At 35.6% G+C, this 24,967-nt stretch overlaps 2 protein-coding genes across 2 annotated transcripts; both read right to left on the reverse strand.

Moving 5' to 3' along the window:
* Positions 1-11,003: 11,003 nt before the first annotated feature.
* On the reverse strand, positions 11,004-18,925 carry LOC142231322 (uncharacterized). The gene is made up of 2 exons (XM_075301935.1): positions 18,496-18,925; positions 11,004-11,701 (listed from the first exon to the last, which is right to left on the reverse strand). The coding sequence occupies exon 2, from the start codon at positions 11,697-11,699 to the stop codon at positions 11,004-11,006; it is 696 nt and encodes a 231-aa protein (XP_075158050.1). The 5' UTR covers positions 11,700-11,701; positions 18,496-18,925.
* On the reverse strand, positions 11,799-16,964 carry LOC142231323 (uncharacterized). Its single transcript, XM_075301936.1, has one exon. The coding sequence runs from the start codon at positions 16,962-16,964 to the stop codon at positions 11,799-11,801; it is 5,166 nt and encodes a 1,721-aa protein (XP_075158051.1).
* Positions 18,926-24,967: the final 6,042 nt, after the last annotated feature.

The raw sequence follows: 24,967 nt of genomic DNA on the forward strand, positions 1-24,967 counted from the left end.
TAATTTAATTAACAAGTACATACGGTCGACAGTTTGGCCGAAACTTTTTTAACAGGTTGGCTGATAAGTCCCCGGTCTGACGCATAGATCGCTAGTATTAAATGCATATTATTTTTACATAGTACCAACCTTCAAATGATTCGTGTCAAAATTTGACGTTTGTAAGTCAATTAGTTTGTGAGATAGAGCGTATTTTGTGAAGCAACTTTTGTTATTGTGAAAAAAAAATGGAAAAAAGGAATTTCGTGCTTTGATAAAATACAGTTTTCTGAAGGGGAAAAATACGGTGGAAGCAAAAACTTGGCTTGATAATGAGTTTGCGGACTCTGCCCCAGAGAAATCAACAATAATAGACTGGTATGCAAAATTCAAGCGTGGTGAAATGAGCTCGGAGGACGGTGAACGCAGTGGACGCCCGAAAGAGGTGGTTACCGACGAAAATATCAAAAAAAAACCACAAAATGATTTTGAATGACCGTAAAATGAAGTTGATCGAGATAGCAGAGGCCTTAAAGATATCAAAGGAACATGTTGGTCATATCATACATCAATATTTGGATATGCGGAAGCTCTGTGCAAAATGGGTGCCGCGCGAGCTCACATTTGACCAAAAACAACAACGTGTTGATGATTCTGTGCGGTGTTTGCAGCTGTTAACTCGTAATACACCCGAGTTTTTCCGTCGATATGTGACAATGGATGAAACATGGCTCCATCACTACACTCCTGTGTCTAATCGACAGTCGGCTGAGTGGACAGCGACCGGTGAATCGTCTCCGAAGCGTGGAAAGACTTAAAAGTCCGCTGACAAAGTAGTGGCCTCTGTTTTTTGGGATGCGCATTGAATAATTTTTATCGATTATCTTGAGAAGGGAAAAACCATCAACAGTGACTATTATATGGCGTTATTGGAGCGTTTGAAGGTCGAAATCGCGGCAAAACGGTCCAATATGAAGAAGAAACAAGTAAGAAAGTCTAAAGTCGGGCGGTGCCGACTATATTATACCCTGAACCACTTTGTAGATCTAAATTTTCGATACCATATCACATCCGTCAAATGTGTTGGGTGCTATATAAAGGTTCGCCCCAAATACATACATTTAAATATCACTTGATTTGGACAGAATTTGATAGACTTTTACAAAATCTATAGACTCAAAATTTAAGTTGGCTAATGCACTAGGGTGGAACACAATTTTAGTAAAAAAAATATGGGAAACATTTAAATCTGAAGCAATTTTAAGGAAACTTCGCAAAAGTTTATTTATGATTTATCGCTCGATATATATGTATTACAAGTTTAGGAAAATTAGAGTGAGTTTTACAACTTTTCGACTAAGCAGTGGCGATTTTACAAGGAAAATGTTGGTATTTTGACCATTTTTGTCGAAATCAGAAAAACATATATATGGGAGCTATATCTAAATCTTAACCGATTTCAACCAAATTTGGCACGCAGAGCTAGAATGCTAAATCTACTCCCTGTGCAAAATTTCAACCAAATTGGGCCAAAACTCAGGCTTCTGGGCCATATAAGTCCATATCGGGCGAAAAATATATATGGAAGCTATATCTAAATCTGAACCGATTTCAATCAAATTTGGCACACATGACTATACTACCAATTGTGCTCCTTGTGCAAAATTTCAAGCTAATCGGGATAAAACTATGTCTTCTGGGTCCATATAAGTGCATATCGGGCGAAAGATATATATGGGAGCTATATCTAAATCTGAACCGATTTCAACCAAATTTGGCACACATAGCTACAATGCTAAATCTACTCCTTGTGCAAAATTTCAACTAAATCGGAGCAAAAAATTGGCCTCTGTGGTCATATGAGTGTAAATCGGGCGAAAGCTATATATGGGAGCTATATATAAATCTGAACCGATTTCAATGAAATTTGGCACGCATAGCTAGAATGCTAAATCTACTCCCTGTGCAAAATTTCAACCAAATTGGGTCAAAACTTTAGCTTTTAGGACCATATTAGTCCATATCGGGCGAAAGATATATATGGGAGCTATATCTAAATCTGAACCGATTTCAATAAAATTTGGCACACTTGACTAAAGTACTAATTGTTCTTCTTGTGCAAAATTTTAAGCAAATTAGGGTAAAAATCTGGCTTCTGGGGCCATATAAGTCCATATCGGGCGAAATATATATATGGGAGCTATATCTAAATCTGAACCGATTTCTTCCAAAATCAATAGGGATCTATTCTGAGCCAAAACACATACTTGTGCCAAATTTGAAGTCGATTGGACTAAAACTGCGACCTAGACTTTGATTACAAAAATGTGTTCACGGACAGACGGACAGACGGACAGACGGACAGACGGACATCGCTATATCGACTCAGGAACCCACCCTGAGCATTTTTGCCAAAGACACCATGTGTCTATCTCGTCTCCTTCTGGGTGTTGCAAACATATGCACTAACTTATAATACCCTGTTCCACAGTGTGGAGCAGGGTATAAAAAGTGTTGTTCCACCAAGACAACGCACCGTGCCACAAGTCATTGAGAACGATGGCAAAAATTCATGAATTGGGCTTCGAATTGCTTCCCCACCCAACGTATTCTCCAGATCTGGACCCCAGCGACTTTTTCTAGTTCTCAGACCTCAAAAGTATTTTATCAAAACACGAAATTCCTTTTTTTCCATTTTTTTCACAATAACAAAAGTTGCTTCACAAAAGACGCTCTATCTCACAAACTAATTGAATTACAGACGTCAAATTTTGACACGAATCATTTGAAGGTTGGTACTGTATAAAAATAATATGCATTTAATACTAGCGACGCCATCTATGTGTCAGACCGGGTACTTATCAGCCAACCTCTTATTTATGTGCTATATAAAAATGTGGATCAAATTACACCATATTGAACCTTTAAACCAGTGTTGCCAAAAAGATAGTTGCTAAAAAATCACCCTTTGTATGGGAACTATATAAAAAATGCCTTTTGGTTTAAAATTTCAAGCAAATCGGATAAAAATTTCAACTTCGACCATGCCCTCAAGTAGTCGAATCGACGGATCGGTCTATGTGGGGGTTTCCTCAAAACATGGACCGATATATAAAAAATTTTGGACAATTCTTTATGAACATAGAATACCACAATATTTCCAATTTGATGAAAAACAGATAAAAATTGCATCTTCCATGCACTGTTTCCACTCATACCAAAAATAAACTACCAAAATTTTAAGAAAATTTTACTAAAAATCTAAATGTTTTTTATCAAAATTTTGGGATTAGATAAAAACAAGTATATACGGCCGTAAGTTCGGCCAGGCCGAATCTTATGTACCCTTCACCATGGATTGCGTAGAAACTTCTACGAAAGACTGTCATCCACAATCGAATTACTTGGGTTGTGGTATCTTAAAACTTCTTAACATCGTTTTCTAAATTGTGAGTTAACATAGTCCTTACGTGGTATATATTAGACAAAAAGTTATGTATAGGTAAGTCTACAAATAATTAGGAATCGATATGGACTTTTTGCACGATACGTAGAGAGCCAGAATTGAAATATGGAGGTCGCTTATATGTGGGCTATATACAATTATGAACTTGATATCGACCAATTTTTGTGCGATTGGGGATCGATTTATCTGAGGGCTATATATAACTATAGACCGATATGGACCTAGTTAGGCATGGTTGTTAACGGCCATATACTAGCACAATGTACCAAATGTCAACTGACTCGGATTAAATTTGCTCCTCCAAGTGGCTCCAAAACCAAATCTCGGGATCGGTTTATATGGGGGCTCTACATGATTATGGTCTGATATGGACCACTTTTGGCATGGTTGTTAAACATCATATACTACCACCACGTACCAAATTTCAACCAGATCCGATGAATTTTGCTTCTCCAAAAGGCACCGGAGATCAAATCTGGGGATCGGTGTACATGGGAGCTATATATAATTATGGACTGATATGAACTAATTCCTGCATGATTGTTGGATACCATATACTAACATCACGTACCAAATTTCAACCGAATAGGATGAATTTTGCTCCTCACAGGGGCTCCGGAGGTCAAATCTGGGGATCGGTTGATATGGGGCCTATATATAATTATGGTCCTATTTCGACCAATTTTTGTATGGGTGTTTGAGATCATATATTAACACCACGTACCAAATTTCAACTGAATCAGGTGAATTTTGGTCTTCCAAGAGGCTCCGGAGGTCAAATCTGGTGATCGGTTTATATGGGCTCTATATATAATTATGGACCGATGTCGACCAATTTTTGCATGATCATTAGAGACCACATACTAATACCATGTACCAAATTTCAGCCGGATCGGATGGAATTTGCTTCTCTTAGAGGCACCGCAAGCCAAATCGGGGGGTCGGATTATATGGAGGCTATATATAATTATGGACCGATTTTGCACCATGTACCAAATTTCAGCCTGATCGGTTGGAATTTGCTTCTCTTAGAGGATCCGCAAGCAAAATTTGAGGGTCCGTTTATATGGGGGCTACACGTAAAAGTGGACCGACATGGCCCATGTGCAATACCATCCGACCTACATCAATAACAACTACTTGTGCCAAGTTTCAAGTCGACAGCTTCTTTCGTTCGGAAGTTAACGTGATTTCAACAGACGGTCGTACGGACGGAGATGCTCAAATCGACTCAGGATTTCATCACGACCCAGAATATATATACTTTATGGGGTCGTAGAGCATTATTTCGATGTGTTACAAACGGAATGACAAAGTTAATATACCCCCATCCTATGGTGGAGGGTATAAAAATGTTTTTTCTTCCGATGAAATGTTTAAGATTTGATTTTAGAAGTGTGTTTCAGTATTTGCAATATACGTGTGCGCGTGAATCACGTGAGTCTGAACAAAATCTGAAGCAACTCTCGTGAATGTGCGTGAATGGGACTGAAACAAATGTGTCGTGCGTGAGCGTGTGTGAGAAATAAAATTGGTTCGTGAATGTGCGTGAATAAAATTTCTGCAAAATCACGCTCACGAAAAAATTCAAGATTTAATTCTTACTCGTATTTTAACTGAAATTAATTTAGCTGTCGAACTATATTCTATTTATGCATTTTTGTTATCTTTGCTCATTCCCGGTTGGAAAATGTCGTGAGTCTCGTGAATTTGTCGTGAGATACGTGAATTGTCGTGAATCGTGCGTGAGTACTGGTTTTCATTTCGTGAATGTGCGTGAGTGACTACCACACGTATCGTGTGTGAATAGACAGTTTGCTTCGTGAATGTGCGCACACCTGTAATTTGCAATATTATATATAATAATTTCTCCTACTAGCTACAATTATTCGGGTGTATACCTTTAATTGCAAATGTGTCGAAGTTTAATTCCACAAAATGAGAACTTACTTACAATGGACTTTGATAGAAGGATCTAATACGAAAATTAAAATTATTACAAATATTGAATTTATAGAAAAATTTCTCAAAATGTTGTTTCTTTTGAAAATTTTGTCAAAACCTCAATTCTTTAAAAAAAATGTGTCAAAATTTCATTTCTAAAAAAAATTTCCAAAATTTTATTTCTACAAAAAATTTAACGGAGTTACCACATTCTCTTGAGTCGATATAGCGATGTCCGTCTGTCTGTGAACACATTTTTGTAATCAAAGTCTAGGTCGCAGTTTTAGTCCAATCGACTTCAAATTTGGCACAAGTATGTGTTTTGGCTCAGAATAGATCCCTATTGATTTTGGAAGAAATCGGTTCAGATTTAGATATAGCTCCCATATATATATATATATATATATATATATATATATATATATATATATATATATATATATATATATATATATATATATATATATATATATATATATATATATATATATATATATATATATATATATATATATATATATATATATATATATATATATTTCGCCCGGTATGGACTTATATGGCCCCAGAAGCCAGAGTTTTACCTTAATTTGCTTAAAATTTTGCACAAGAAGAACAATTAGTACTATAGTCAAGTGTGCCAAATTTTATTGAAATCGGTTCAGATTTAGATATAGCTCCCATATATATCTTTCGCCCGATATGGACTAATACGGTTCCAGAAGCCAGAGTTTTCCCCAATTTGGTTGAAATTTTGCACTAGGAGTACAATTAGTAGTGTAGTCAAGTGTGCCAAATTTTATTGAAATCGGTTCAGATTTAGATATAGGTCCCATACCTATCGTTCGCCCGATTTACACTCATATGACCACAGTGGCCAATCTTTTACTCCGATTTAATTGAAATTTTGCACAGGGAGTAGAATTAGCATTGTAGCTATGCGTGCCTAATTTGGTTGAAATCGGTTCAGATTTAGATATAGCTCCCATATATAGCTTTCGGCCGATTTACACTCATATGACCATAGAGGCCAATTTTTTGCTCCGATTTAATTGAAATTTTGCACGGGGAGTAGAATTAGCATTATAGCTATGCGTGCCAAATTTGGTTGAAATCGGTTCAGATTTAGATATATCTCCCATATATAGCTTTCGCTCGATTTACACTCATATGACCACAGAGGCCAATTTTTAACTGCGATTTAGTTGAAATTTTGCAAAGGGAGTAGAATTAGTATTGTAGCTATGCGTGCCAAATTTGGTTGAAATCGGTTCAGATTTAGATATAGCTCCCATATATAGCTTTCGCTCGATTTACACTCATATGACCATAGAGGCCAATTTTTTCCTCCGATTTAGTTGAAATTTTGCACAGGGAGTAGAATTAGCATTGTAGCTATGCGTGTCAAATTTGGTGGAAATCGGTTCAGATTTAGATATAGCTCCCATATATAGTTTTCGCCCGATTTACACTCATATGACCACAGAGGCCAATTTTTAACTGCGATTTAGTTGAAATTTTGCAAAGGGAGTAGAATTAGTATTGTAGCTATGCGTGCCAAATTTGGTTGAAATCGGTTCAGATTTAGATATAGCTCCCATATATAGCTTTCGCTCGATTTACACTCATATGACCATAGAGGCCAATTTTTTCCTCAGATTTTGTTGAAATTTTGCACAGGGAGTAGAATTAGCATTGTAGCTATGCGTGTCAAATTTGGTGGAAATCGGTTCAGATTTAGATATAGCTCCCATATATAGTTTTCGCCCGATTTACACTCATATGACCACAGAGGCCAATCTTTTACTCCGATTTAATTGAAATTTTGCACAGCGAGTAGAATGAGCATTGTAGCTATGTGTGCCAAATTTGGTTGAAATCGGTTCAGATTTAGATATAGCTCCCATATATAGCTTTCGCCCGATTTACACTCATATGACCACAGAGGCTAATTTTTTGCTCCGATTTAGTTGAAATTTTGCACAGGGAGTAGAATTAGCATTGTTGCTATGCGTTGGTTGAAATCGGTTCAGATTTAGATATAGCTCCCATATATATGTTTTTCTGATTTCGACAAAAATGGTCAAAATAGCAACATTTTCCTTGTAAAATCGCCACTGCTTAGTCGAATAGTTGAAAAAATTACTCTAATTTTCTTAAACTTCTAATACATATATATCGAGCGATAAATCATAAATAAACTTTTGCGAAGTTTCCTTAAGATTGTTTCAGATTTAAATGTTTCCCATATTTTTTTTACTAACATTGTGTTCCACCCTAGCGCATTAGCCAACTTAAATTTTGAGTCTATAGATTTGTAGAAGTCTATCAAATTCTGTCCAGATCGAGTGATATTTAAATGTATTTTTTTGGGACAAACCTTTATATATAGCCCCCAACACATTTGACGGATGTGATATGGTATCGAAAATTTAGATCTACAAAGTGGTGCGGGGTATAATATAGTCGGCCCCGACCGACTTTAGACTTTCCTTACTTGTTCTTATTAATTACGAAAAGTCTTAAACCGCTTGGTTCCGACAATGTAGTTTTATCAAAATCTGAGCTAAATCAATTCGGAAAATTTTCCACCAAACTACATCAATATAAATCAAGATTTAGTATGTCTACCTTTAAGGCGTGATGTATCCAGTTTTAGGAGGGACAAGTCCAATATCTCAGGAGATTTTCTTGGAGCTTACCGCGAACTAAAGCTGATACCCAAAATGCCATCATGAGTAATGTAGTGTCACTCACTAAGTTAGAGTAGTCAAATGAAACGAACGAGTCCGATGATGAGTGAAGACTGAATTCATTTATTAAAGAAACATTATACGTAGGTAATTTACAAGAGAGTGATTATTGAACATATCTATTGGTATCAATGACAGTTAAAATGATATGATTTAGAGATGGCGCTATACCTCCTTTTTATATAAGAAATTTAAAACTAAATATTTTAAAGTTAAACTAGTGTGTAATATATAAAATAATATCTTATATATATACCTCCCATTTACAAAGAAAACTTAATATATAGAATTAAGGTGATCAAACTTAATAAACTAAGGATTCGTACTAAAGCTTCATATATATTTACATTTTAAATTTCAAAAGTTCTTTATAATTTATTAATTATAATTAATTATAAAAATTGTTAAAATTTTCTTATCCTATTTTTATGAACACATTTTTCTTTTCGTGTTAAGTTATTATAAATTGTTACATTAACTCCATCGATATGTTTTACAATGAAATGTCCTTCATATACATTTCCATGTTTATCGTATGGTTCTTTTTGTAATAAAACATTGTCATTAATATTTACATTCAAAGGGTTAGACAGTTTATCATGATATTGTTTGTTTCTGTTTTTATGTACCTCAATTAAACTTTTTGCAATAGAGTGAGTTTTTTGCAATCTAAATTTCACTTCGTTACTGTAATTTTCCAAGTTGTAAAGTGGATCTAAACTTGATTTTGTTTCATAAGGCATACGTACCGTTTTACCAAAAACAAGTTCAAATGGTGTGAATTTACAATCAAACACGATGTTAGGTGTAGTGTTATGATAGAAAGTGAAATATTTCAAATATGTATCCCAATCAGTTAGATTATCTTTGAATACGCGATGGTTTCGCTCTACTGTGCCTATGCTTTGATGATGGTATGCAGTCGAGAAATTTAGCTTAATTTTGAGAAATTTACACAGTTCCTCAAAAATATTATATTCTTACTACGCAAAGGAGGAATGCTACACTGTCGCGAGAAAAGTGGTCAATCCATTATTCATGTGATTACGTTCAATCGTGGGTCGTCGAAAGATGTGGGTGGAGTCCCGTCTGTGATTGAGCACAGAGATACACTAAAAAACGCCGTTTATTGCGTACTTATTCAGAGCAAGAGAAGTAGATAATTGCACTTAGGATGCATTTGGGAGCCACCGTGGTGCAATGGTTAGTATGCCCGCCTTGCATACACAAGATGGTGGGTTCGATTCCTGCTTCGACCGAACCCCAAAAAGTTTTCTAGCGGTGGATTATCCCACCTCAATACTGCCGGTGACATTTCTGAGGGTTTCAAAGCTTCTCTAAGTGGTTTCACTGCAATGTGGAACGCCGTTCGGACTCGGCTATAAAAAGGAGGTCCCTTGTCATTGAGCTTAACATGGAATCGGGCAGCACTCAGTTATAAGAGAGAAGTTGACCAATGTGGTATCACAATGGACTGAATAGTCTAAGTGAGCCTGATACATCGGGCTGCCACCTAACCTAACCTAACCCTTTCTTTCGTAGGTTCGAAAGCTTGTAGCCAGTGTTACCGTTGTGCGACTTTAGTCGCATTTTGCAACCTTTTTGACGTCATGCGACTTTTTGTGCGACTTTTTTAAAATATGCAAAATGTGCGACTTTAGTCGCACGCATGCGACTAAAGTGGCACAAAAGGGAAGTGCTTAAATTTTAAGCAATTTTTATAAGTGTGAATTCATCGCCGTGCGCCTTACGCGGAGCCACCGCAATGGCCCGCCTTCTATACAAAGGGTCATGGATTCAAACCCAGTTTCGACCAAAGAGCAAAATGTATTTCTACGGTGGATGCTGAATGTTTCAAAGCTTCTCCACAACAATGTGAGACGCCAGAACTCGGCTATAAAAAAGAGTTCACTTTTCAATGACAAGTTGTCATTGAGCTAAACATAGAAGCACTCATAACTAAGAGAGAAGTAAATCACGTATAGTATCACAATGGACACCTAACCTACGATACCTACCCTACACGGTGTACTGGATTTTATGATACAATAAGTTGCTAAAATATCTCTTTATGTTAAAGGGAGTGTTTATTGTTTTTGTGTAGATTTATAGAAGATTTTTTGTAATAAAAATACTTCACAAATGTTACTTCACAAATGTTAGTTACCCTGTAACCTGTTGTACACTTTCCGCAACACACACACACTTTTCTTTTTTGGTTTGTTTAGTTGTTTATATTTATTGGGTTTTCTTGTAGTTCAATCAGTTAAGTTTACACTTCAGTTCTTTCCTTTTGTTTTTACACAAATTAACTTTCTTTAATTCAACGATTTTGGTTTATTTTACACTTTGAGTTTTCGTCTTTCTTCTTTTTTTAACTTAGGTTTACAGTTCACGTTGCTTCTGCCGCTTGCCTCTTGAGTATGTAAAAACCAACTGTGTCATAGAAAAATGGGAATGATTGAATGTCCCTTTTGCTACTTCAATGTCAAACTTGACGAAAAAGAATTCAACGAAATGAGAGAGGCAAACGGCAGAGAGCGGAGGCGATCTGTTCACGTAGTACCACTCCACACAGTGGGTCAAATGCTTACGTGAACATACCGCCCCCCTTGCACCCACTGTGCAAACTAAACTAAATACTAATGGGATCTAATGATATAAATGAATATAAAATAAGAGAATAATTCATAATTAAGAATTCATGTTAATTTTAAAAAGATCCAAATTACAGTGAGCCAGCGTTTAAACAATATAATTGAAATTTAAATAATAAATTTATCAAGGAAAGAAAAGATAAAACTTGCACACTGCGTAAGGTTCGAATTTAGGTCTAAATAATTTGTTTGTCCAAATCGACGTCAATCTTCATTGATCCAAAAAAACGCTCTTCCAAAGATGGTATCTTGTGTAAAGGGTAAGCCCTTTTCTCTCCGCGGTAAACCCAGATATGCTACTGCAGCGACGTCAGCGCCTAATACCACCGAGCAAGGGTAAGGGATATGAAACCCGTGGTCTGCCAAGTTCTTTGTCCCGTATTTGGCCCGAATCGGATATGGAAGCAATGGCATGGCAGGCATTCGTACAGCTGGTTGCACTCTGCGAACAAGATCCACCGAGACAGTACGGACGTCGTTGTGCATTCCCCATAAACGGACTGGCAGAATATCGTCGCATTTTTCCCAGGCCAAAGGAAACGTAGGCGTAGGAGTATAGTAGCTCGTCATTACATTAGGATCGAGCATTGCTCTGACGTTCAAATGCTCCTGAGGCGCTCGTGGCGTCCACATGACAACCCATGCGGTCATTTGGACCCATGCGCTGTCTGATTCGACTGGGTGAAGAAATGTGTGATGGTGCTTAGCGCACTCCCAGCAAACGGCCTTACATGTGCACTGAGCGAACCCGTGAGACAATGCGAGACAATTGGTGCAGCCGTCCTTGTCTCTGATAAATGCGCGTTTCTCGAGCGGGGGAAGAGCCAGAAATCGTCGACATGTGCGTAGAGAATGCCTCGAAATGCACAGGGGACACAAGTAGTCGTCGTTGAATTCCATAGCTGTAGAATAAAGAGACAAATTGAACAATGAGAGAGCCAAATGTTGATAGTGGGTTGAGCAATATTGGACCAATGCAGACACATTTTAGTATTTCAGTTATTTTTCTTGGGGAAGAAGCACGAGTTTATGGACAGGGCGAGTTATGATACCCGCTTGTGTTCGTACGTCAACTACCCTCACCTGACCATCTTTCCCCGCATGCAGCTGAACAATGCGGCCAAGTCGCCAATCGGTGGGACAAACATTTTCATTCCGCAAGACAACAAGATCATTTAGAGCCAAATTTTCTCTAGGCGACTTCCACCTAAATCGCTTATGTAGCTCAGTCAAATACTCTGACTTCCAACGGCGACAAAATTCTTGTTGGATAATTTTGATTTTTCGCCATCTATTCAGAAGCGAAGTTTTTGTAGGAATTTCCTCAGTTTGTGCGGGCGAAAGAAGTGAAGAGCCAACCAAAAAATGTGCTGGTGTAAGTGCAGCAATATCATCTTGCTTATCAGAAAGCGGAGACAAAGGCCTAGAATTCATGCAGCATTCGATTGAGCTAAGTATAGTTGCGAACTCTTCGAAAGTGTGTCGGATTTGACCAGAAACCTTTTTCAAATGTGTTTTACAACTTTTTACCCCGGCCTCCCACAGCCCTCCCATATGAGGAGCTGCGGCCGGAATAAAATGCCATTCTACTTGCTGGAAACCATATCGTGAGACAATTTCATCACCCAGCTGAGAGATAACTTTTTTGAGATTTGCATCTAGATCTCTGGCAGCGCCAACAAAGTTTCTCCCGTTGTCCGAATACATTTTTCGTGGACATCCCCTTCGTGAGACAAAACGAGAGAAGGCAGCTAGGAAAGCTGGTGTCGAAAGGTCGCCAACTGGTTCCAAGTGAACCGCTTTAGTAACAAAACAAATAAAGAGACAAATATAACCTTTAGTTATTCGACAACCTCGACCGTGGAAATTCTTAATGTCGAACGGGCCAGCGTAGTCAACCCCAGCAGTAGCAAAGGGTCTGCCAAAAGTGGTTCGTTCTACTGGCAGAGGAGCCATTATCTGTCCCTGTCGCTGCTGACGCGAAATTGTACACTCTTTGCATCGATTTATTCGGGCCTTAATTAGATTCTTCGCACGAATTATCCAGCACTCCAATCTTATAGTCGCTAGAGTTAACTGGATGCCACCGTGTAGAGTTTGACGGTGTATGAACTCAACATAAAGTAGAGACAATCTGCTTTTATAAGCGAGGACAAAAGGGTGCCTTTCTTCGTAAGAAAGGGCCAATGTAGATCCAAGGCGCCCATTAGCGCGAATAATATCGTATTTATCTAAAAACGGGGTAAGAGTGAGAAGAGGACTGTTCGACGGCAGTTTTTGTTTACGACTGAGACAATTGAATTCGGCAGGAAAATACATCTTTTGCGACAAAGTAATAAGTTTAAATTTCGTTTGAGTCAATTCTTCGGACGATAATTCAAGAGAGCCATGAACGCAAATTCGCTTCAAAGAACGATGAGTATGCGCCACAAAACGTAAAACGTATGATAATACGCGTAGTGCCCTTGAGAGACAAGAAAACCTATCTAAAATGTCTTCCATTTTCTCCGACCTAGCAACAAGAGCTTGCATAGGTTTTGATTCTAAAGATGTATCCGCAATGTTTGGTGTTGAGGGCCAAAATCTTCTATCTTTGCGTAACCAAGATGGCCCATGCCACCATAAATCACTCCCCTTTAGTTCTAAAGGGGTCAGCCCCCGGGTTGCTAGGTCTGCGGGATTTTCCGATGTACCTACATGTCTCCAATTATCCCCGACCTTCTCATGAATAATTGCAACCCTGTTGGCTACAAATGTAGTCCAACTATGTGATGGTTTTTTGAGCCAAGATAAGACTATCATAGAATCCGACCAAAGAAACAAAGTGTATGGTTGCACATGCAATTGAGGCAATACAAAATCTGCCAATTTTGCCATAAGCAGAGCACCGCAAAGCTCAAGCCTTGGGACAGACATTTTCTTTATAGGTGCTACCTTTGACTTGGCTACAAGTAATTTAGAATGAGCCATGTCTCCTACCTCCACCCGAACGTACAATACGGCGGCATATGCAAGCTCAGATGAGTCACAAAACCCGTGATACTCTATCCGACACTCTGGAGAATAATTCAACCATCGATCTATTCTAATCTGATCAATTTCTCTATAGTTTGAAACAAACGCTTTCCATTTGAGCAATGTTAATGGTTTTATTGGATCATCCCATCCAATATCATCGAGCCACATCATTTGCATTAGTATTTTAGCATTTATCACTACCGGTGAGAGCCAACCTAATGGATCAAAAAGTCTCGCTATGACTGAGAGCACCTCTCTTTTTGTATATGTCTCTTTATTGGCCAATTTTTCCGTTACGAAATAAAATTCGTCTGAGACAGCATCCCACCTTATGCCAAGAGTCTTAACCGAACTCTTGTCATCAAAATCCAAAAATTGTTCATTGAGTAAATGGTCCCGAGGCAAATCTTCTAAAATTTCTCTTCTATTAGAGGTCCATTTTCTTAGTTGGAAGCCTGCAGATTCCAAAATCGCAATTAATTGGTTTCGAGCTTCTAATGCCTCCGAAACGGAATGAGCTCCCACTAAAGAATCATCAACATACATGTTCTCTTTTAAAATTTTTGACCCTATCGGAAACCTTTCTTTCTCATCTTCAGCCAACTGAAGCAAAGTTCGAAGAGCCAAAAACGGGGCGCAGTTGACGCCAAACGTTACCGTTTTAAGTTGGTAGTCTTGAATCTCGTCGTCAGGAGAGTCACGATATAAAATTCGCTGGTATGGGACATGTTTCGGATTGACAAGTATCTGTCTATACATCTTCGTGATATCTGCGTTAAACACGAATCTGTAAAAGCGCCAATTTAATATCAACGAAATGATGTCTTTTTGTAACACTGGGCCAACATATAGTGCGTCATTAAGACTTTTCCCATTTACCGATGGGCAAGATGCGTTAAATACCACACGCAATTTGGTCGTGGTACTGTCTGGTTTAAAAACGCCATGATGAGGCAAATAAAAATAATCGCAGGCTTCAATATTTGGAGTTTCAACTTTCTCCATATGTCCTAGTGACAAATATTCTTTGATGACTTCATCGTACATCTCTTTCAACTGAGGCTTTCGAGACAAAGATTTTTCATTCCTCAAAAATTGACAAAGTGCAATATATCGATTGGAATTTTTTGAAGCACACAATGGATTCTCTGCCTTAAAAGGTAAATCTACCATATATCTACCATTGGCCATTCGTTTTGTGGTATTTCTATAAATATTTTCACAGAGCCAATCATCTTTAGACATAGTTATGTCTTTACCAACTTCTTCTATTTCCCAAAACTTAGTCAATTGCTCATCAATTGATACCCTAGTACAGTGAGAGACTCGAACCACACGTCCTGAATCTCTATCATTCGCTGGGCCAGTAACAATCCAGCCAAATACTGTTTGCTGAGCTACCAACGAGCCAAGAATTCCGTGTTTTACTCCTTCTCGTAAAATCAACGGGTATAAATTACCTCCAATGAGGATATCTATCGGGCCAGTATGGAAGAAATTTGGATCAGCATATTCCAAATTTGGAAGTTGATCAACCAGAGAATTATCAAATGAGTGAGTAGGCACATCGCCTGTAACATCGCACACAACTAGTGCATCAATTTCCGCAGTGAAATTGTTATTAAGAATTGAGCCAATTGTCAAAAACGCTATATGAGAACATCGCGTTACAGCACCACCCCCCAAACCTGTTACTTCGGCCGAGATGGGCTTAGTTGGCAAATTCAATAATCTTTGTATTTTCTTTGAAATAAATGTGTCATCAGAACACGGGTCAATTAAAGCTCTGACTTTGTGAGCCAAACCATCTTTCAAAATATTAATCCAAGCCGTAGCTAACATTGTTTTATTACAGACGGACATATGGTATGCCCTCACATTGTGAGATGTGGATGGCGTTGGAGCGGACTGTATATTCTGTGTTGTCTGTAAATCACCTGACATATTACCTACACCAGGATTACTTTGTTGCTCGTCTCTTACTATATGCAACATAGTATGATGCTTAGCGCCACATTTTGTACATGTAGCCTTACTATTACATTTTGCTGCCCCATGACCACGGGCTAGACAATTCAAGCAGCTTCTATCTCTTCTAACTGCAGCTATTCTTTGCTTCGGGTTCATATTAAGAAATTTGGGACAAAATTTCAATTCATGCACTTCCTTACACAACACACACTTCACCGTATTAACCTTCGTGTGGTGAACCTTTGATTGCTTCGAATTATCAAAATTGCCAGTCTTCTTATGTCGTGGGCCAGATTCTTGCGTATTCATCATATCAGATACGCTTTCTATGGTTTGAAATCTTTCTATTAAAAATTTACTCAAATCTTCCCATTTTGGGAGTTCCGTTTTCTCCCCAATCGATTGTTCCCATAGCGACAACGTGAGCTTGGGTAACTTTGAAGAGCATTGGAACACAAAAATTGGATCCCATGACCCGACATCAATTTTATACAATTTCAGCACTGAGATACAGTTTGAAATATCTCTATGCAACTTTTTGAGACAACTAGATGACTCCTGAGAGCAATGAGGCAAATTAAATAAAATTCTCAGTTGATTGTTTATTAAAATTCTCTTATTTTCATACTGAGATTTTAAATTGGACCACGCTATATCGAAGCCTTCTGATGTCAATTGTACTCCCCGATTAATTTCTCTAGCCTCTCCACTTGTTTTTTGAAACAAGTGGTACAATTTCTCTACTGGGCTAAGTTTCTTATTATTTATATAAATTGCCGTGAAAAGATCGCGGAAGCTGGGCCATGAAACATAATCACCGTAAAACACTTCTGTGTCACACGGTGGAACACTAACAGAAGATGAAGATGTCTTCGGACTCACTGACGAGACAACAGATTTATTTTTCCAATTCCCAACAATTGTCATGCATTTCATGTAAACCGTATGTACTTCACCTTTCCTCTTTCTAATAGTGGCCTTATTCGTTTTCAAACACTCTGGGTCAGAATTGCATTTTTTATATTGTTCTTTAAGCTCTGCCCACAACTCATTTAATTCACTTTTCTCTGCCTCTATCGCCGATTCATTATAACTACTCGCATCGGTTTCTTTCATTCGCTCAGCATGAGCCTCAAAGTCTTCGCAAAGACATAAAAATTCTTCGACTAAACCCATGTTTACCGCAAATGATGGCAGAAAATTCAAGGTTGAATTTTGCTTTGAACCAAAAGTTTGTAAACCAGTAACGAAAATTTACTGACAGCAACGGGCCAAAATTTCAATAAAATCCGTTTAATTTTATTCTTATGAAATACTCAGTGTATGGAATATTATCTGCTCTAAGAATAAATTAATCGAGACCGAACAGAAAATTACTCAAATTTATCAGAATTCACGAAATATATCGGCTTTTATTTGGAACTTGTGTTTCGATTTCTGATTGTAGTATAATTTTCTCAACGAGCCAAAAAATCATGCAAATTTATTCACCAAATAATTATCAGATATAGCTTTGATATAAATTTGAAATAATTATTACAAAATCCGATCACTCAATAGAGGCAATAAAATTTTCAATAGTATGCATATATCCAAAACCATATAAATAAAAATTTCAATACGCGTAAACAGATTAAGTCAACTGTTTTCCACTCAGAATATTTGCAGGGACAAGTTCAATGTGTAAATAGTGTATATTAACAATTCCCTTTTTGCTATGAAGTTGCACAAAAAATATAATACCCACAAGATTTTCCAATTCGTAATGTATACGTATATTTGAGCCAAATATATTCGTAAAATTTTTGTTTTGTTCATATACTATCAAAATTATTGTTTTAAGTTTGTTTCGATGTATTTTAAATATTTACAATTTGTCGAGCCAATAAAACTCCATACCATATAAGAATACTTTAATCAAAACAAAAATTCCAACAATATGCTTCTTCTTGATATGGGCAACCAAAGCAGCGAGCGAGGTGAGACAAAAAAAAATCCACACTCAATAGTATTTGCAAATGGGGGTTGAAAACAAAAACGAATCAGTTGGCTTAAGAGACAATAAATTAAGAGAAGCTTTCATGCGCTCTCTTATGTGGCAACCACAATAAAATATTCGTATATTACTTTGCACTTGATGTACAACAACAAAAATATTTTATTTACAAAGTGACAAATCTATGACGTCACTCTATATGATCGACTTCAGCTAATGCTTTTCTCTTTAAGTTGTGCGTACCAACATGCACACACACACGATGCAACGAACAACGAGGCAAACGTATGACAGCCAATGTACGAAAGCAGCGCTCCAACGTCACCTACTATGACGATAACGACAGCCAACTACTGTCGAACAGCGCATCAACATCAACTATTATGACAACGACGACAGCCAACTACTGCCGACTTTCGTATATGGTGCCGAAAAACAAATGTAAGAAATTTGCAAACACAAGAATAGCAGTGTAAAAAGATTTTAAAAAAAGTTAACGGACACCCGAGACAAATGAATTTTCGGAGTATTCCTCTCTCAATTTCTTCAACTAAGAAATTGCAGACAATAAAAAGGGAGCCAAATGTAAAACTCAGTGGAGTGGTTATGTTGTCAATAATCGAGACATTCACATATAAGCCGAGCCATAAAAAAATTATTTATCTGCATCGAGCCAATATTGTGATTATGTACAAATCCAAATGTACGTACCTTTGCTGATTCCAATTGGAGGATCGATAGGACCAATGATTAGTTACCCTGTAACCTGTTGTACACTTTCCGCAACACACACACACTTTTCTTTTTTGGTTTGTTTAGTTGTTTATATTTATTGGGTTTTCTTGTAGTTCAATCAGTTAAGTTTACACTTCAGTTCTTTCCTTTTGTTTTTACACAAATTAACTTTCTTTAATTCAACGATTTTGGTTTATTTTACACTTTGAGTTTTCGTCTTTCTTCTTTTTTTAACTTAGGTTTACAGTTCACGTTGCTTCTGCCGCTTGCCTCTTGAGTATGTAAAAACCAACTGTGTCATAGAAAAATGGGAATGATTGAATGTCCCTTTTGCTACTTCAATGTCAAACTTGACGAAAAAGAATTCAACGAAATGAGAGAGGCAAACGGCAGAGAGCGGAGGCGATCTGTTCACGTAGTACCACTCCACACAGTGGGTCAAATGCTTACGTGAACAATATGCAAAATGTGCGACTTTAGTCGCACGCATGCGACTAAAGTGGCACAAAAGGGAAGTGCTTAAATTTTAAGCAATTTTTATAAGTGTGAATTCATCGCCGTGCGCCTTACGCGGAGCCACCGCAATGGCCCGCCTTCTATACAAAGGGTCATGGATTCAAACCCAGTTTCGACCAAAGAGCAAAATGTATTTCTACGGTGGATGCTGAATGTTTCAAAGCTTCTCCACAACAATGTGAGACGCCAGAACTCGGCTATAAAAAAGAGTTCACTTTTCAATGACAAGTTGTCATTGAGCTAAACATAGAAGCACTCATAACTAAGAGAGAAGTAAATCACGTATAGTATCACAATGGACACCTAACCTACGATACCTACCCTACACGGTGTACTGGATTTTATGATACAATAAGTTGCTAAAATATCTCTTTATGTTAAAGGGAGTGTTTATTGTTTTTGTGTAGATTTATAGAAGATTTTTTGTAATAAAAATACTTCACAAATGTATGCGACTTTTTTTATCATTATGCTACTTTTTGTGCGACCTTTTTTTGAGTATGCGACTTTTTGTGCGACTTTTTCAAAATTTCCAACGGTAACACTGCTTGTAGCAGTAAATCCCTTATAAAAATTATCATGCATCCATCGTAAAATTATCCACTCGATGTTTACACATTCCTTTGGCTTTGGCAGTTGTGGTCAGAGTGAGAGTGTTTAAATGGGTATTAGTTTGGTTAGTTGGTTGGTTCAATTGCGAGTTGGGGGTTCTTTACTGCTATTATTATTATCACTGAAGTGCAGTGAATGAGTATCGTTTGAAACAAAATGTGTTCTCTTCTTTTTTTGTGTGTGAAAATCCTAGTGTCCTAGCGCCCATACTCCACATACACACACACACATACGTAACTTTACCATTCTAATCCAAGGAGTGCAGAAAGTAGAAACTATTGCAATTAGTTTCTACCAAATGACAATCGGAGCAACTAAATAAATAACTTTAATATTGTACCATTGACAACTACCACCACCATTCACGACATAACCATCTCTTAGACAAATTCGAAAAAAAAAACAAATCCCAACTAATTTTCAGTTCATAGCCTTTTTGACTTGAGTCAACGAAATGAGAATGAACTTCTCTTGACTGGTCCTATTTGTTTTTCCAATAACAATGGCCGAGAATGGGAGGAAAAAAAGAGTTATTTGGTCATGTGGCATGTTTTAATTTGTGACTTCCTTTCTATGACCGCAAAGGTAATCATCAACAGCTAATTAAGAAACTTTTTGACTTTGTGGCCAACTTAGACTTTGATTAGGGAAAGTGGTTTTTTTGTTTGCCTATTGTCCCTAATGGAAGTTTGTGTTGAATTTAATGATACTGATATACACCTTTGAGAGCTGTTAATTTGCAAACTTCTTAGATGAATTATTATGATTAGAACTAGTTGTAATTGTAAGGATGAGAAAGGATTGATGTAGATTTATGGGTGATTAGATGAAATCAATAGAAATAGTTAGATCAAGAAATTTCATAAGATGAGTAGGAGTTTGATGGATATAAATGAGCATAGTGGGACTGGGCAACCCTAATATTGCAATTTGCTAACTAACAGCTATATCGTAAACTTTGTCATTTTTGGGGTTATACACACTCAGAAAATTTGACATACGAGCGCTATAGGAATATTTGTCAAAATTTTATTTCTAATGAAAATATTGTCAAAATTTTATTTCTATAAAAAATTTTGTCAACATTTTTTCTATAAAAAATTTTGTGAATTTTGTCAAAATTTTGTTTCCATAGAAAATATATTCAACATTTTTTCTATAAAAATTTTTGTGAACATTTTTTTTCTATAGAAAATATTGTCAAAATTTTATTTCTATAAAAAAATTATCAAAATTTTATTTTTATAAAAAAAATTATCAAAATTTTATTTTTATAAAAAATTTTCCCAAATTTAATTTCTATAGTAATAAAATTTACTTTTCTATACAAATTTTTTCAAAATTTTAATTTATAGAAAATTTTGTTAAAATTTTATTTCGTAACTACAGGAGGCTGGTATATATTGAAACCAACTTCAGGTTGATATAATTTCTAAAGTGCCTCTAACAGCTAACTCATTCCACATTCAGTAACAGTTTATTTTTTTACAAAATTACAAAAGCATTTAGATCTATTGCACTTAGAAATAAAGTTGTTCGTGTGATTTCTTTATATTTGGGTGGAAATCCCCAATTGGGTATTTTTGAGGCCTCTAGCAAACGAATCTTAAGGTTTTCTTACTATTGCTCGCTACCGTGATAGTGACAGTGTTGTATCGCGTTAAAAAATGGACGAACAAAATGGTTACAACATCAGAAGTGATCCGAAAAATTAAGTCCAGATTTGATTGAAATCCACTCGGCAGTGGCAATAAACTTGCTCGTGAGCTGTATATAACGGGAGAACGGATGTAACATCTATTGAAAACTAAGCTGGACTAACGACAACTATGCTCCAAAAAGCACAAGAGACAAGGAGTTGCTTCACTAATAGAAAAAGTTTCGTTATATTAACGAAATGTGTCGTTAAAAGTCAGCCAACGAAACAAATTCGTTAATACAACGAAATTTTTCGTTATTATAACGAATTTTCTGATAATTAACGTAACGTTTCGTACTATTAACGAATATTTTCATTGTATTAATGAAAATGTTTCGTTATATCAATGAAAAGTTTTCGTTGGCTGACTTTTAATGACATTTTCTTTGTGTGTACGCTTGCACGACAATAGCCATTTATAAAATTCGGTTTTCTCCAATGAAAATTCATTCCAAATTAAATAGTTTATGAACAAATAAAATGATCGGTATTACTTGTCATAGAAGTCTGCTGAAAATGTGCACCATCAAATCCAATTTCCACCAGAACTGAATTTTGACAAACTTTTCTATAGAAATACAATTTTTGACAAAATTTTTTATTGAAATACAATTTTGACAAAGTTTTCTATAGAAATGAAATTTTGACCAAATTTTCTATAAAAAAAAAAAAATTGTGGAAAAAATTTCCATAGGAATAAAATTTTGGAGAGATTTTCTATAGAAATAAAGTTTTGACAAAATTTTCAATAGAAATAAAATTTAGACAAAATTTTTTATAGAAATAAAATTTTGACCAATTTTTTTTTTACCAAATTTTCTATAAAAATAAAATTGTGGGAAAAATTTCCATAGGAATACAATTTTGGAGAGATTTTCTATAGAAATAAAATTTTGACAAAATTTGCTATAGAAATAAAATTTTGACAAAATTTTCGATAGAAATAAAATTTTGACAAAATTTTCTATAGAAATAAAATTTTGACAAACTTTTCTATAGAAATAAAGTTTTGACAAAATTTTCTATAGCAATAAAATTTTGACAAATTTGCTATAAAAATAAAAGTGTGGAAAAAATTTTCATAGGTATAAAATTTAAAAAAAAGGAATAAAATAGGAATAAAATTTTGGAGAGATTTTCTATAGAAATAAAATTTTATATAGAAATAAAATTTTTCTATAGAAATAAAATTTTGACAAATTTGCTATAAAATAAAATTTGGACAAATTTGCTGTAAAATAAAATTTTGACAAAATTTTCTATAGAAATAAAATTTTTGACAAAATTTTCTATTGAAATACAATTTTGACAATGTTTTATATAGAAATAAAATTTTGACCAAATTTTCTATAAAAATAAAATTGTGGAAAAAATTTCCATATGAATAAAATTTTGGAAAGATTTTCAATAGAAATAACGTTTTGACAACATTTTCAATAGAAATAAAATTTTGACAAAATTTTTTATAGAAATAAAATTTTGACCAATTTTTTTTGACCAAATTTTCTATAAAAATAAAATTGTGAAAAAATTTCCATAGGAATACAATTTTAGAGAGATTTTATATAGAAATAAAATTTTGACAAAATTTTCTACAGAAATAAAATTTTGACAAAATTTTGTATAGAAATAAAATTTTGTCAAACTTTTCTATAGAAATAAAGTTTTGACAAAATTTTCTATAGAAATAAAATTTTTGAAAAAATTTTCTATTGAAATACAATTTTGACAAAGTTTTCTATAGAGAAAAAATTTTGACCAAATTTTCTATAAAAATAAAATTGTGGAAAAAATTTTCATAGGAATAAAATTTAAAAAAAGGAATAAAATTTTGAAGAGATTTTCTATAGAAATAAAATTTTATATAGAAATAAAATTTTTCTATAAAAATAAAATTTTGACAAATTTGCTGTAAAATAAAATTTTGACAAAATTTTCTATAGAAATAAAATTTTTGACAAAATTTTCTATTGAAATACAACTTTGACAAAGTTTTCTATAGAAATAAAATTTTGACCAAATTTTCTATAAATTCTATAAAGGAATAAAATTTTGGAGAGATTTTCTATAGAAATAAAATTTTGACAAAATTTTATATAGAAATAAAATTTTGACAAAATTTTCTATACAAATAAAGTTGTGACAAAATTTTCTATAGAAATAAAATTTTGACTGAATATTCTTATGAAATAAAATTTTGACTAAATTTTCTAATGGAATAAAATTGTGAAAAAAATTGATATAGGAATAAAATTTCGGAATCCAATTTGCACCAGAACTTAAGCGCCAACTATTGTAATGGTGAGGATCGCCGTAACTTCGGAATATTATCGGGAAAATATCCTAAAGAAAATGTTGAAGCCCTGGACAGGCAAACATTTCAGCTCCAGGCCATGGAAATTCCAACAGGACACAGCAGCACCACACCCAGCATGCGTGAACAAAGAATGACATAAAAAGGATGTCACTTGCCTTATTTTTCTAGAGCATTTTAGAGTGGAAAGTTAGCAGAGTGTCGATCATTTCAAGACGGCGCTTCTACGAGAAAAAAAAACTAAATACCTATATAAGCCTCTTTAGTTTTTGATGGGTTTATATTAGAGGTGTACACGTGAGTACTATTGTACTCACGCACAATCACTCAACAGATCTCGACATAATGTATAAAGCTTCGCATGATTCATTGCAAGGTTAGGTTAGGTTAGGTTTAAGTGGCAGCCCGATTAAATTTCAGGCTCACTTAGACTATTCAGTCCATTGTGATACCACATTTAACTAAAAGTACCTATTACATATGGGCACTTCTAGTCTTAACCACTGAACCTTCTCTATTATTTACTTTTGTGGAACCAACCAGATTGCTCCAAAAACATTAACAAACTGCTTAAGTTTTCCAGGTCAGCCAGTAATCTAAAGCTATATGCTCATAAAATTCGCTTACGCCTTACACAAAAAGCAGGACACTCACACAAGAGGTGTTTAATTGATTCCTTTTCCTCCACGTCATGACAGCTTATACAATAGTCATTATACTTCGCACCTATAGTTTTTGCAAATTCGCCTATCAGGCAGCGACCCGTTATAGCAGATATTAGGAGTGCTATCTGACGCCTTGAGAACACTAGCATATCTTGTGTGCGGTTTAAGTTTAAATGGGGCCATATTTGCTTGGTGTCGTTACAACCCTTGCAATTTTCCCATCGAATATTGGCCATCATAACAGCCTTCTCACGCAGTAAGAGCTTGCAGGTGGCCAGAGGCATACCAACAGATTCTAGTTCCCCTGGAATATGTAAGGTAGTTCCTAGCCTTGCTAACACATCTGCTTCATAGTTCCCCGGTATGTTCCTATGGCCAGGCACCCATATTAGGTGAATATTGTACTGCTCAGCCATCTCGTTGAGAGATTTGCGGCAGTCTATGGCCGTTTTTGAGTTAAGGAACACAGAGTCCAAGGATTTTATTGCAGGTTGACTGTCTGAGTATATATTAATGCCAATATTTGTTGGAACATTATTTCTCAGCCAATTCACCACCTCTCTTATTGCCAATATTTCAGCCTGAAAAACACTACAGTGATTAGGTAATCTTTTCGCTATTCGAATTTCCAGATCTTTAGAA

The sequence above is a fragment of the Haematobia irritans genome, chromosome 3 (genome assembly GCF_050003625.1).
Source record: "Haematobia irritans isolate KBUSLIRL chromosome 3, ASM5000362v1, whole genome shotgun sequence".
Lineage (NCBI taxonomy): Eukaryota > Metazoa > Arthropoda > Insecta > Diptera > Muscidae > Haematobia > Haematobia irritans.

Excerpts from the sequence above, each read along its gene's own strand:
- LOC142231322 (XM_075301935.1), bottom strand. The coding sequence starts at position 11,699 with ATGGAATTCAACGACGACTACTTGTGTCCCCTGTGCATTTCGAGGCAT.
- LOC142231323 (XM_075301936.1), bottom strand. The coding sequence starts at position 16,964 with ATGGGTTTAGTCGAAGAATTTTTATGTCTTTGCGAAGACTTTGAGGCT.